The sequence below is a fragment of the Lonchura striata genome, chromosome 3 (assembly GCF_050655825.1).
Source record: "Lonchura striata isolate lonStrDom1 chromosome 3, ASM5065582v1, whole genome shotgun sequence".
NCBI classification, from domain to species: domain Eukaryota; kingdom Metazoa; phylum Chordata; class Aves; order Passeriformes; family Estrildidae; genus Lonchura; species Lonchura striata.
In genome coordinates, this window is record NC_140705.1 from 44794704 (window position 1) to 44809678 (window position 14975).

Below are 14975 nucleotides of genomic sequence, written 5' to 3' on the forward strand. Positions count from 1 at the left end.
GAGGGCAGTGCCCTTGGAGGACTCACACTAACAGTTTGCAGAATAACATTCTTTATTAATAGAATTGTGAAAGGTTAAGGTTTAAGACTTGACAGTGATAGTATCAGACTGCAAAAAATATATTCAAAGCTATATTCTAATTTAAAGCAATGTACTAACAAGCTCTAATCCCCAATAAAAGCTGGTCTGAGACAATCATTCAGCATGTAGAGATCACATTTCTTATGCAGTAGGCATAGGGAGAAGATAGATTCAGCTTGTCAACTGATCCCAGAAGTTACAATGGAGTCTTCCCCAATTCTCCCTATTCATAACTCATTTTTATACATTTTCTTTATGCTTAGATGGAACTTGAGTGGCTTTTGTCCTGCCTCTTAATCAGTGAGGGGTGGTTGTACTAGGGGGTGGATCTCTCAGGATGGTACCCAAGATAACCTTGGGATGGGTACATGCGTTTCATCCAAGCAGAATGATTTCATAACAGTTGCTGATTCAAGAGCAGGACATTTTCCTTTATCTCCCTTGGTTTTCAGCTGCTATGGGGCTTATCAACTAGAAAGTACCACTGAGTTCCCTCCTCTGCAAAGCTTTCAACACAGTGCCTGGCCATGGTGTCTCCACTGTGCTCCACCCTCTGTTGGATCCCCCTTAGATTGCATAATGTGTGGGAGGTCAGATGTGCTGACCATATTTCGTCCAAGGAGTACAACTGTATTTTTCCCTGTGACTTCCATACCATTATCTTTTTACTCTCAGTCATCTTCCCATACTCTCTAACTGTGTAAGATATCAAAATGTATCTCTCCTTTACCAGAGAAAATCACATGCCTGGAATACTGCATTTGGGATATTCATATAGAAACAAATCTTTAGACTTTGTCAAAATGCCTCATATCAGGTAGTAAAATTCTGAGTATAGTTGCTGCCAACTTTATTAGAACTCCAAGGGGGTTGCTGTATTGTCCTGCTGTATCACAGTGATCTTCTCTACATTTACTGAAGCACTGGGTTCTCAGAGCTTGGTGCAGGATCCCAGTCTTACAGATTGGTGCATTGGTAAGAGTGGAGTGCCCTGTGTAGGGCAAATTACTCAGCTCTATTGCCAGGTAAGTTTTAAGAAGAATATAATTTTTATCTAAAGCATAGATGTTTAAAGGTGGAATAAGGATTCAAAACAGAGAATATTAAATTACATTAAGATCAGTCTTAAAAGTAAGGAATTTTCTTGACTGGTCCATCATCTAAACTAGTTAGAGATCATTTAGTTATCCTATACAATTTATCCCAGGGTTGGTAAATCTTGGGGATTTGCTGGAAGGAGGTCTTTTGGGTTGCTATCACTGAAGGTAACTAGATTGGTTATGCTGAACAATACTCTTGCTCCTGCCAAATAAAAAAATAATTTGTTCCTTTGCTGTTTACCAGCATCCCTGTTTTCTGTGATAATGCACATGGAAGAAGAACAAAGATTAAGTTGTTTCTCCTAAATATCTGCTGTAGCATATCTGAATATTTCTAGGTTAACACTGCTCTTGCATAATTTAATCTTCAAAGACACTTTAGTAAAATACTATGTAAATACTATGTAAATAACATGAAAAATGTCAAAGGCATTATATTTTCCTAGATTTATAGTTGTTCTTCCTTGTGACCATTGTATTAAAAACTCAACAAATTATGGAACCAAGAATAGGGATCTTTAATTAAATAACACCTTTCTTCTAAATTTAATCTGACATTTTAAGGGTAGTTTTTCTAGGTTCCTGGGATAATAGGTTTGTGTCATAATGAATTGTAGGCTCATATCTACCTCAAATTGTGTGTTATTATTTAGTATTCAGAATTTAGCTTCTTATTTGTCTATTAAGTGGTCTTGAAATACATCTTTCTTCACCAGGTTAGCATTGCATTTTGTGTTAAATTGTTAGTTGTTTTATCAAATTACAAATGAGTCAAGAAGTAGCTTGTGTATTAAAAAAAACCCTCAGCTATTACATTGTGTTGATTATATATTAAATGTCTTCAGAATAATTATTTCTTACTACAGTTTTGAAACAAGCATGCAATTGTCAGTTGTCAGCTTAGTGAAGCCCTGCAGAAACAAAAAGGATATAGATAATGGAATGCACCACTTTTTCTGTAGTATATAATAAACTCTCAAGCTGTGTGGAGTGCAAATGTTTTTCCTGAGGTGTAGTTGGCACTGCTAAACTTTTTTTTTTTTAAATGCTGGCATCTAATGAGTTACAGTATGAGTTAGTATGTGTTGAAAATAAATGAAGTAATAGCAGTGTGAGTAAAGTTGTCTGCTGTGGGAAGAATCAAAGAAAAGAAAAAATCATCATTATTTAAGCATTAAAAATCTTCAGGACTAAAAACTGATATGTGAGGAAAGGAAATGTCTGTGCATGTGTTTTTCTGAGTTTTCAGTTTGCAGATTTTGTGGGATCAGGTTTTTTACTGGCAGTCATAGTGGCAAGAAACACAGGGGAAGAAATATAGGAAAGCCAGCATTCAGACTTTCTCAAGGGCTGTCATAATTGTGACTTTAATTATTAAATACTGTGAAAGTAAAAATGGGAGCACTGGAAATAGGCTTAATGACTGGCACCCACACCACATACTGAATTCCACAGCTGCAACCCAAATCATCTCAGTTCTTTGCTCCACACTGCAGTTACAGCTCTTTTCCATTTTTTCTCAGCTCATTTTCTCTCCTGGGTGAAAGAGTCAGAAGGAATGGAAGAGTAATGATTCAACTCTATGAAGAAGACTTTTGGGGAAATTGAGTTGGCAAGACTTGATAATACCATGTGTCATAGTCTTAGGTAGGGAATACAGAAGACTGGAAAAACTGAATCTTCAGGGCAGGACTGGGGAAGTCAACTGGGCTTTTACACACATCTGAAGTGTGTATTCATGGTTGGCTTTGGACCTTGCTTGTGTGGAGTAACAAAAAATCCTTGGTGGTTGCCACATGCAGTCAAAACTGCCGGAAGTGTTTGTGTAGAGCCTCTGTCTTGCAGGATAAGCTTTGCATGATTCTGTTTCTAGTCATCATTGTAGACTTCTGCCCATCTCAAGAAATCATCTAGCAGGGTTCCACTTTCCCACATAATTATCATCTCTAAGCTTTCCAGATAAACTGCACAAAGAGTGACTTTCTCAGGCTATGGTCAATGTCACAAGTCACAAGCAGGCCACGCTTTTGGAACAGAGACATTGCCTAAATAGGACTGTAGCTTCTGTCAATAAGCCAGGCACTACCTGAGCTTAGGTGGCATTTTGGGGCCCTGCCAGCTTCCGTGTAATGTTTTATCAGTTAGGAGTCTGTTTTCAATCCTAAGAGATCAAACACGGGGTGTGATACTAAAACTTGTATAGGAGCAATCTTACGCCTGTTGTATAGAAAGGTCCCCTTACACTGTAGCGTATCCTAATTTTGAAATTGGGAAGCATTTGTTTAAGAGTCTGACATCACTGGATACAGTAATTGTCTATTCAGCAAAATGATAATTACATTGGATCACATGAACAGTTCATCCAGTCTGCTCTTGATACTCGGCAATGGTGAGATTCAGATGTCTGGAGAACAGTAAAAATGGAGCAGGCTTGTATGATACTTCCTGTGTGTACTTACCAAACCTCCAACTCTTTCCAGTTTGGAAACACTCTCAGCCAGTGTATTAAATAAACCTCAGCTGACTTATTTTCTATGAAATTTTGCAGTCTCTCTTCTACCCCATATAAACTTTTAACATGTCAAAGATCATTGACAAGGAGTTGCATAGCAAACAATTCCTTTTGCTTATTCTGAATTTTGCCTTTGCTGTCTTTATTTGATGCCTTCTGGTTCTTGTATTGCAGATGTGGTAAAGCCTGTTGTTCATTTCACAACTCCCTTGATTTTCTAAGTGTTTATCCTACCCTCTTCAAGTTACCTCTTTTCCATGCTGAAGAATCCTTACTTAGCCCTTCCTGATAGAGAAACTGTTCCATGCCATGGTGTATCTTGCTTTTCTCATAACATTTTCCAGTCCTGATTCCTGTCTCTATTTTTGAGAGGAAGAAACCAGAACACAGCACTTAAGATGTGGCCATGTAATAGGTTTACATGCTTGCATAAATTTATTTCGCAATAATTCCCAATACTTTATTTGCTTTCTTGATCTGTAATCATTAAACTCTGTCATTAACTCCAAGATTGCTCTATAGGTGAATATGGTTGGTTTAAAGGCGCTAATTTTATGCATGAAGATATGTTTGCTCTGTTCTTTTCCTGTATAAATTCATGCATTTAAATTTCATCTGCTCTTTTATTTACCAGCTGACTACAAATCTTTTTCAGCTCTTGAGTCGGCCTTCATCTTTGGTACTTTGACTATCATGGTGAAGTCAGTACATTCTTCCATATCACTGCTGCTGCCCATTTTCTGTGTTTATGGACAAATTAAATACAACAGATCCCAGCACAAATCCTTGGGAATTCCACTGGTCATCTTCCACCACTGCAGAAACTGCTAATTGGGTCAGCACCGGATGTAAAACTCTGTTTTGCATCTTCTAGTCATTTATCTATACCAGGACATTCTCCCTTACAATATGATTCCTTAGTTTCATTAGTATTTTGGTGAATGACTTTGTTAAAAGTCTCCTGGAAAGTCACATGGGTGGTATCAGATGGGTCTCTTTTACGCATGTTTGTTAATCTCTTCAAAGAACTCAATAAATGCATGAGTCAGAATTTAGAAGTTTTAAAGCTGATTGTGTTTATCTGGCTGTCCACTCATTTTTTTGTTCTTTTTTTCTTTTGTGGTCTCTTCTAATTTATTTGGTCCAGATACCAGACTTCATTCTCACTTGGAATCTTTTCATGCTTGTTACAGTTTTAGGAGGTTGCATAGTGCTGTTAGTAATTAAGCTGTTCAATTAATTAGTTATTTTAGAACTGTTGGATAATTATCCACTCCTGGTGATTGGTTACTCTTTGTTTGGTCAGTATGTTCCTTAAAGTTGATTGTGGTTGCTTCAGTTTTGGACAGATGGCTCTGATGAGCCTTCCCTGGAGAGTGCTGTCGCATTGAGATCTCCTAGTGGCTTCCAGAGTGGGCATGAATCAATGCAAAGAGCTCATTTAGCTTCTCTGCAACTATATTTTTTTCTCTCAGTGCTCCTGTTTTATCCTGATCATCAATTAGTTCTTCAGATTCTGGCAAACTTCCCAGTCCTGATACATTTGAAAAGATTTATTATTATTTTTGCATCTCTTGCATCAGCTAGAAGAACTGCACTTATTTTCAATTATAATTTGCACATTGCTTTACCTGGTTGATTTAGCAATCTGTTTGTCAGAAACGATTTATTAAGTGAAGAGATGTTGCCTTGTCATCCTCTGTAGGAACTTGTCCATATTTATCAGGTTCACTGTGCCTGGGTTTGCCCAGCTTCCTTCCCAAATGCTCTACCAGGTAGTGGCTCACAAATCAGCTTATTGTCTTCTGTGAGCAAGCAGGCTTTTGCTTATGAGACTTGCTCTTGTCTCTCCCAAAGAAAAAGCCTTGTTTCAGGGCTGTTGAATGTCCTTTTTGCTCATGGGAGTGCTGCTGTGGGGAAGGTTGTCTCATGTGAGGCCTCTTAAGTGCAGGGAATTTTCCCACTGTGTTTCTGGCTTTATTGATTAGGCAAAGCCTCATGTGATGTCATCAGTGGTGGTGACTGGTCTTTCTGCCTGCTTTTGGTTGGTTTATGGATAACTCTGTGATGAGCTCCCAAGAACCCACCATCTCTCTGTTTCAGTCAGCTGTAGAACATAAATCAGGTAGTGCCCAAAAGCAACCACAGGCTCTTCTTTATACAGTGTAGTGCAGCACCTGTGTTTAGTTCAGGTACACATTTGCCTTTTAAATACTTTGAGAGTGTTATTGGTACTCTGCTCAGTGCCATCACAGTCTTCTGAGTTTCCAAAGGGGTTTTGTATTTATATTGTACTGGGGGCAATGGTGTGTTCCTGTGTCTACCACTTGCTTCTAAATAAATAGTTATCCAGTGCTGACCCAAGTGCTCTTTGTGTTTTGGTTACTCATTTTTTCCTCTGTGCCATCCCTCATTTGGACTGAGGAGAGCTGTTTGTGTGACAGCATGATACATCATGTCAGAGAACTGACCCAGCTTCCAATAACCCTTAAACGGAAAAAAAGAACCCCAGCACTTTCCTGGTTATCATCTACATTACTTTCCTGTCTAGTTTGTTGAACAGTTGTACAAGTGCTTCCTTGATCCCAAATACTGAGGAAGCAATGTGGGAGAGGAAAGAAACTCTGTATGGAAAGGAGATTGAGTGCTGTGAATGCCACTACTTGTGCTAAAATGCTTGTCAAGGTAACCCTACAAAGAACTTGCATTGATTATGTGGTTCTTTGCTCCTACATTTGCTAGTACATATTTTCAGTTGTATTCTTCCTCAGTGTAGCTTAACATTATAATAGTGCCTAGGACAATATAGAAAAGGAAATTAATCAGTAATGTAATTGATCATTAAAGAGCAAAAAATAAAAAATTTTCTATAGTGTTTTGTGTGTGTACTTGCATATTCATAACTGATCAATCATTCTCTCTGAATTTGCTTTTTTTTCCAAGAAGGAAGTAACGATTCTAGGATAGATATTCTGACAACTCTGAAGGAATTTCCCTGCTGATAAAGCTGAATAACTACAGAAGGTCACTCTTTCCCTACAGTATGATTCCTGAGTGTGTTGAGCTGAAAAGTGTATGTGCATCTTCCTAAAGCTTTAGTTATGATTTTTTTTCTTTTTTGGCTGAAAGAAAAAGCAAAAATGTTAAGAAGAGTGCAGAATATTTCATTTGTACACTGAGTGTAAAATTATCAGAAATACAGTGTTCAAAGTTTGTAATGAACCAGTCTTCACTGGCATGCATCATACAGAAACCTGCTTGTTCTGGTGTATCAAAAGATACAAGTGAGTGTATATAGTTACTAGATAGGTAAACAATTGAATATCAATAATAATAATAAGATATTACTGCTTGGTGAGACACTGTTATGAAAATATGTTATTGTATTTTTTTATTTAATTTCTCTAAACAATGCTGGAAGCTTGGGAACACCTCTAAAAAAGCTGAAATAATTTCTAGAGTTAAAATGCCCTGAGGAGATTAATTTATCCATGACAAAGGTCAGACCATTAGCAAGCTGCCCATTAATAGAATCTACACAAGACATTTCTGTTAGAAGACCAGTCTTTAATACAGAAAAAAAAAAACCAAAAAAAAAAAAAGAGCTGGTAAGAAATAGGGGCTAAAGTTGTTCAAATTTAAAGTCGTAATAAGAATAAAGATTGTAACCTGGGAGATCAGCATTCATTGGAGCAATACTGTGGAGGATATGGTTTTGAACTTTTATTTTCCAGTTACTTTAATTTCTGAAATACTGTATTTTTTTTTAGAGAGCCAGCACAGTTTTTCATCAAATATTGTTCTGGTGACAGTGTGCTTGCTTTTCTTCTTTACCTTTCCCAGGTCTCCAGGTGTCCACAAACTTAAGCACAAGTTCTTGATTACAGAAATTCACCAAGTGCAAATGAAGCCTTTTCTGAAAAGTTTAGCTGAACAGACGAAAAATTGGGATGTAGAAATTATTGGGTAGGGTTCTGTGGTGTGTATACACTTAAGTATAATTACATTTTATTAATGGTCTCTGCTGCTCCTCAAATGCATTAATATTTGGGGGGAAGGAAGGTCTCTTTACTGACAAGGTACTCCCTGCTGTCACTGTGGCAAAACTTCTCCCTGCTCCTTATTTCACATTACTTAGTCAGGAGGCTCTCTATTTGTTTTTGATACTTCCAGTGTGTTCTACACCACTGCCTTCTCCACTTTTTTTTTTATTCTTTAAATTGAGTTTCATATTGTGGCAGCTGTCATTTCTGGGGTTGAACAGAATTTTTCCCAGCTAGAATGTCACTTCAAGATGAATCTTTACTGCATTTGGAAGAGATTTCCTCCGGGTTAGTATAACTACAGGAATTTTGCCTATAATTAGACTATTAAGCCCTGCAGAGAAAACTCCCAAGTTTTCTTTCCAAGGTGCATAATAAAGCAGAAATACAAATTTGGAAGTGAAGTGCACATTCAATTTGAATGAGAAGCAGGGCAGGTTGTAGAATTTTGACTAACTCCAGTGAAATTTGTGTAACATGGAGAGCAGATTTCATTTACAGCTGAATAGGAACTCAGCTGCTGGCATCTGACCTTTTGTTTTGTACTATCCCACTCATTCTGAGGGCCCAGACACCAAATAAAGTAACGACAGGTACTTGGCCAGCATTCACAGGTTCTAGATTAGACTGTCCTTCCTTATTGATCTTGTTTTAGTTAGAAGCTACTGACCTAATTTACTTTGCTTTCCTCCCTTACTGATAAGGATACCTGTACAGTCTGTACTTGTGCTCATCATGCTTACACTGAAAGGCAGGTATACTTTAATTGCCAAGATAAACTGTTGTCAGGTTCTGTGACTCAGCAGGTCCATGGGGTACCTTTGCTACTTGGGCAGTGCAAGGAAGAGAGTTTTAGAAGTAGGTAAGTAAAAAAAACTTCCACATCCGTGACGATCAAGTGTTTTTGTGTCAGTTGCCAGAAAAATACAAGTTAAATGCTGATGGAGTATGTGGTGCTATTGCCACCTCAAGACTCAAACAGTTTCTTTACAGATAGGAAGCAAATAAAAAGATCTTCTCAATATTTTCTTGATTTTTTGTTCAAATTTACTTGTGTAGGTGAAGCTGTGTGCTCTCGTATATAGCATTCCACTCAGGTTTTAGTACACTCTGTGTTCATCATGTCTTACATGAATGCTTCACTATAAAAAGATTAAGTAATTGAGTGTAATTCCTATCTTTAATGTAGTTTGTCTTTAGTGCAATACATGTCTAAACTTCTATATGACATAGATTGATCTGATAAATGTAATTTTTCTGTAAGTGTGAAAGAATGTCTGAAATTCCATATGCACTTAATACTCCAAATATGTGGAAATGCACAGTAATGTCATTTATTATATTGATTTTTTGCTATGTACAGAAAAGCCCATGGGCCTTGCACAGGTTTAGTCTTGCAAGCAGTTTCAAAATATCATGTAGCTTTGCATGTAATTTTTTACACAGGCAGTCTAAGATGGTGTTTCTTACTCTTGCAGTCCTTACCCATGAGCATTTAAAGAAATATAGCCAAAGAAATAATACAAATCCTTGAGCATTGTACTGTTCAGGAGAAGTTGTACAGCTTTCCTCTTTGACCTTGCTAGTTAAAATTTCACTGGAAGATTATGCAGCTTTGGTACTATTCTATTAAAGCCGGATGTGCTTAGCTAAAAAAGAAGTATTTTATAAGTTTGTTTTGCTGGGCTGTAGGTGGAAAGCACAGCTGAGATCACACTTCTCAAAATATCAGTTGATTGCTGTGCGGTACCTGTTTGTCTCTTTCCTGATTGGGTAGAGCTGTTGCTGGGCTGATAGCATTTTGACCAAAATTAGAAAGTCAATATAAACGAGTCAAACTAGATTGCCTGCTTTTTTCAGTTCTCTCTTCTGATTCATCAGTTGTTTGTTTCAAATTTTTACAGCCTTTGTGAGCTGGGTGTTGTGCCAGCAAAGGTGAAAGCTCTTAGTGGTTAGTCATTAAGAATATTCATAAAAAAATGTCATGATAACATTTAGATCCTAACAAAATTGTGATGCCTAGTTAAAAAAAAATAAAAGTGGAAGTGGGTCCTACAGAATGATATTATTAAATACATGAATGTGAATTTCCTCACGTAGGAGACTGCTGCTTCTCATGTTCAGGCATAGCACTCATCTTCCCAAGAGGATGTTATTGCCAGTATCTTGAGTCAGTGACTTAGGATCTGGAACTTACTGATGAAGGCATGTATGAAAGGAGGAATTGCTGCCTAAACATCTCTTTTCCTTCAGTATTAGCTTGTATACTTTAACAAGTTAGACTGTGCCTGGTTAACTTATGTTACTAATACCAGAGAGGGTTAGAATATGTGTAAGTGTAATTATGATATTTGAAGAAAAATAATGTAATAATTGTTTAGTAAAATTCTAGGTTAGTGCAGGTACAGCAGGTTAGCAGCTAGAGGTAGATGGTTCTCATGTACTTGAAGAAATGCTGTTACTTTACCTGCACCATTAAGCTAAAACTACAGGCTTTTTAAAAAGATGAGTTGATTTTGATGCAAGTGACAGAGGGAAATGTTTCAAGTAGTTTAAACTTGAGTTACTTTAGACTTTCAGATTTTTTTTTCTTGTCACACACTGGTGGATGAGAAAAAGATACCATTCAGTTAGGATCCACTGCTCTTGCCACTAATAGCTTGTATCTCAGTACGTACAAAATGAAAGGCTAGAAAGTGCTTTAGGAGAGCAACTTGGTGAAATCATGAGATCTCAAGATACCTTACAAAGATAGAAAGTAGGTCTCAGCAATGGTAAAAACAAAAGGGTAGGAAGAGCATATAAAATCAGAAAAAAACCCATGCAGAGCACAATATGAGGTGCAACTACAAAGGGACATGAAAAGAAACAAAACTTCTTATAGTATAAAGGGAGACTACAACAAGGAAATAATTGCTTTGGTGTTTAGAAGAAGCTGAGTATTACTGGCAGATACAGTGAACAGTGAAGTGTGAAATGCCTTTTTTTTTTTTTTTTTTTTTTCTGCTTTTTTCTGAAAGGTTTATGCATGGCCAAATGAATAATCTCTGGTTTAGCCTGGATTATTTCCTTTTGTCTCTAAAAAAAAGCTGAAGCATATTAAATGCCATCAAACCAGATTATGAAGTTTACCTTTTGGTGTTTACAAAAGGACAGAAAGGGGATCCCAATCTCTGTGATTCTTGAAAAGTTATGAAGAATTGCAAGGTTGTAGGGTGCCTGTTTTTAAAAGGAGAAAGAGAAGGAACTGAGGAATGACAGACCAGTCAATTTAGATTGTATTTCTGGTAAAAATCAGGAACAAATAATTCAGGTATCTGTAAGCAATTAGAATGAACAACAAAATTAATAAAACCTAATTTGAATTCAACAGTAACAAGTCAAGGGGAAGGCATTTAACCTCTACAATGGTTACCAAGCCTAGAAAAGGAAATACTTTGGTCTCTTCCTGTCACAGCTGACACTTTCTTACTTGAAAGATCAGTAAATTCTGTCCCATATTATTATTCTAGTTATATAAAGTGTGGTTTTAAGATGTTTTAAGATTACTGTGGGCTTGGTAAAAATAGATGGCCTCTACTAAGTATATCACATTAATAATTACTCCAGTAGTGTAGTAGTTCTGTCAGATGTTTTTGATTTCTTCTGTAAATCAGGTTATGAAACCTGGTAGCATAAAAAATTATTTCTAGCTGCTGTATTTGGCATTCCTTCAGTTGTTCTGGATGTGCTGTTATCTGAATTGCGAAGCAAATTAAGTATTATCTTCTTTTTAAGCAGCTGCCACCTTCTGATGTTTTCCATGTAACATGATTTGGTTTTTTATTTTGTTACAGGATTTGGTTATCCGGATCATCTTCATTCTTGGTAATTTAACAGCAAGGAATGACCAATCCCGGGAGCAATTTTTTAAAGAAAAAGAAAGTGTTAACACCTTGACATCATTATTCCAAACCTACTATGAACTTGATTTGAATGCACTGACATGGCACGATGATAGAAAAGCAAAAAAACACCTAAAGTATCCTTCAGAAGCAGAAGATGTTCTCATAAAACTGATAAGAGTGCTGGCCAACCTCTCCATTCACCCTAGAGTAGGCGCAGCTCTGGCAGCTGCCCAGCCTGTTGTAGGATTACTTGTTACAGTACTAGGTAATCAAATTTGTGTTGTGTTTGTTATCTTCATTCAGCCTGTAAGGAGAGTTTAAGACTTTCCATTGCAAAAACCCCCAAAGTCAATTGGCTGATGTTCATAAACTGTTTTATGTAGAAGGCCTGCTTGAGATAGTGGTAGCGTTGGTACTTTGGTACTGACTTTTCAGTATCTGGGAAAAGGTGTTGTAGAAGTCTTTAATTCAGTGATCAGATTTGCAGATAGGATCATTAAAGATAAGAAAACAAATTTTATTTTAAACAGAGTTCACTGAGAGTTAATATATAAGGAAAGTTTGTTCTTATCAGGTGCTATATAGATATGTTTGGTGGTGGTTTGTTTTTTTAAAGGTTTGCATTTTTTGTGACTCTTGGATTATTTATTGTTTCTGTTCTCTGTATCCATAACTTTGAGCCTCTTCAACAAAATTTCTCTTACTTTTTTCCTTTTTCAGTCTTCCAACCTTTTATCTCTTTCAGATGGAAGAGTGTCTCCCTCCAAATGGAGGATTAGGACTGCAGTTCCTTTACCACTTACTGATCTCCTTGTAAATCTAATTACAGACTAGGACTGGTGTGTTCTGCCCATAACAGTTTAACTGTGACAAGATACATGTTAAACAGTTCAGTATATTTTACTGTGTAATGAGAACATTAAATATTGTGTTAAGGTAATCAACCTGATTGTACACTGTCTTACCAATCATGAGGGTAGAGACAAGTCAAGACTCACAACTGGGTTCTGTCTCATGGGTTGAAACTGTCTTAATGATTTTGTAAGTGCTTTTGACCTTTAAAGCTACTTTCTGCTACCCTCTCCTCTTCTTGAGCACTCTATCAGTCAGTTTACTACAAAATATTCTGTCTCTATGAATTTACTTACCCCTATTTCCTTCACTCTTGGCTTCTGAGGCCGGAGGCCTCGGACAAATAAGTCTTTCAAACTTTACACAGGTTAACATTCTGTCAGGAACTCTGAGAGAAAAATATTTAAAATACTGTTGAAGGGATTTTTTACCCTTTTTTTTCATAGATACCTGACAGTTCACTGTAGTAGTCCTTGGCATTTCTCCATGTCTGTCACACAGCCCTGTTTCTGCATGTGGACTCTCTTCAGCGCCATCTTAAAACAGCAAAGAGGATTTGTAAAATGTCTTAACTAACTAAATGTGAAGCTGTGTTGCCTGAGTCACAATGATTTTTGTAAATTAATAATGGGAAATAATGGGTTTGTATTGCCATTTTTGGATCAGGTGTTCATGTTGGTTTCTTCCATGTTACTGAACAACAGAAGGTTTGACTGTAGTAGTGGCCATGTAAACTATTACTCAGTTTGCTTCTGGGATCTAATGCATTGCAAAATTAGATATACGTGTGTGTTTATCAACATATGCTTATGTTTTGGGTTTTTTTTTTTTATTCTTAGAATACAAGTCAGTTAATGCCTGTGAAGAGTTGGTTCTCAATGCTGCAACAACAATCAACAATTTGTCCTACTACCAAGTGGAGAATTCTGCAGTTCAAGACAAGAAGCTACACATTGCTGAAAGTAAGGACTTTTAAGCAAGTACTTTTTATATAGCGTTTAGAAAGCAGAAACATTTTGACATAACAGAAAATAAAGACATGTAACATTTTGTGGTATTGTATTGCAGGAGCATAAAGTTCATAGGGCTAAATTCTTTCAATAACGATTTCCCATTTTTCTTGAAAACTATGACTTACATGAAAATAGTTGGGTTGTTCATGAAACTCCTTTTCCTCTGCAAAGGAATTTGCTGTATTGTTTTTTGTTCAGCAATTTTTGCCAGACTTTTTTCAAAATCCATATACCTGAGCCAAAATAATCGTCTTGCTTTTTCCTTCTAATCACAGTATGGCAAGAGTGTTTTTCTTCTTGCTACTTTCTATACTTGTCAAATCAGATTTCTGTCTGTTTCTGGCTTGTAAATCCATTGGCAATGTTGTATTGAGTAATTCTCTCCCCTCTGACATTGTGGACTACAATCAGTTATGTGTAGGAGCTGTGCTGACTTCTGGGACTATTGTGTTAATGTTGTACAAAAGGTAGAGAGGCTGAGTCTTTCATCTCTCTGTCTCAATAGACCAGACACTGGGGAGAGACAGAACCTGAAGTTCACACAACAGGTAGAATGAGGAATAGGAAAAACTATCCTTGTTGTCAGCCCAGTGCCTGGACTGGTAGACATCATATTCTCTGTAGGTAACATTTCTGCTGTTCTGTCACGGCTCATTTTATCACCTATAAGCCCGCTGCCTCTTGTTGCTGGTTGGAAACAAATTACTTCTGTCCTGTTTGTTGGCATGTGGAGCTAGTCCCATCACCTTCCTGAACTGAGGAAAGAGGAAAGCTTTTGGTGCAAGACCAGTAGGCTTTCTTCTCCTGCAGGCGTTTTGAGAATACTTGCTGTTTGATATGAGTGGTAGACAAAATCCCTTCAGATGTCATTTAAGACAAGTTTAAGGTGTGTTCAGTATTGCAACATCCAGAGGCAGAAGTAATGAGGACAAAGCCAACCTCCCTTCTATATTTTTTTCTCTCTTCTGTCGTATGAAGAGCTAAGAGTTGACTTATTTTGAATCCTCTGTGTGATGGACTGATTTTAGTGTTTTGCTTTGTACTCACAGAAGACTGATAAATGTAACTTCTGCAACTTCACTCCTCTGCTGTGTACCAAAATCCTCCATGATGGTAGCTCTTTCTAGGAAGTGCTGAAGGTCTCATTCCTACTGAAGCACACACTGATCATATGTGAAACTGCTAAGCAGAAAAGCAGCAAAGAAGTCCATGCTTCAGATTGGGACAATATTAAGTAGCTGTTAGAGAAAATGTGTGTTCAGAGAAACTGAGAGAAAAGAGAGCTATGTCAGAAAATAATTTGAGCTTTAGGAGACATCCCACCATAAGACTATCTGTTCAGGATCTAAATCAATTCTCTTATATATTATAACATTTTTTAAATTATGTTTTCCTGGATTTTCACATGAACCCACTCAAAACTGCATAGCAAAACTGGCTCACATTATTACAACTGTGCTTAGACTGTCTCCATATCTCCTATATCT

The 14975-nt window shown here is 37.0% G+C and overlaps 1 protein-coding gene across 5 annotated transcripts in view; it reads left to right on the forward strand.

Moving 5' to 3' along the window:
- Nucleotides 1-14975, forward strand: part of ARMC2 (armadillo repeat containing 2) — a 69957-nt gene that overhangs the window by 38972 nt on the left and 16010 nt on the right. For all 5 annotated transcript variants that reach the window (XM_021553773.4, XM_085574974.1, XM_085574973.1 and 2 more), the window contains 2 exons: nt 11573-11888; nt 13315-13437. In XM_021553773.4, coding sequence (XP_021409448.3) covers nt 11573-11888; nt 13315-13437 — 439 coding nt within the window. The remainder of the gene's footprint in view (nt 1-11572; nt 11889-13314; nt 13438-14975) is intronic.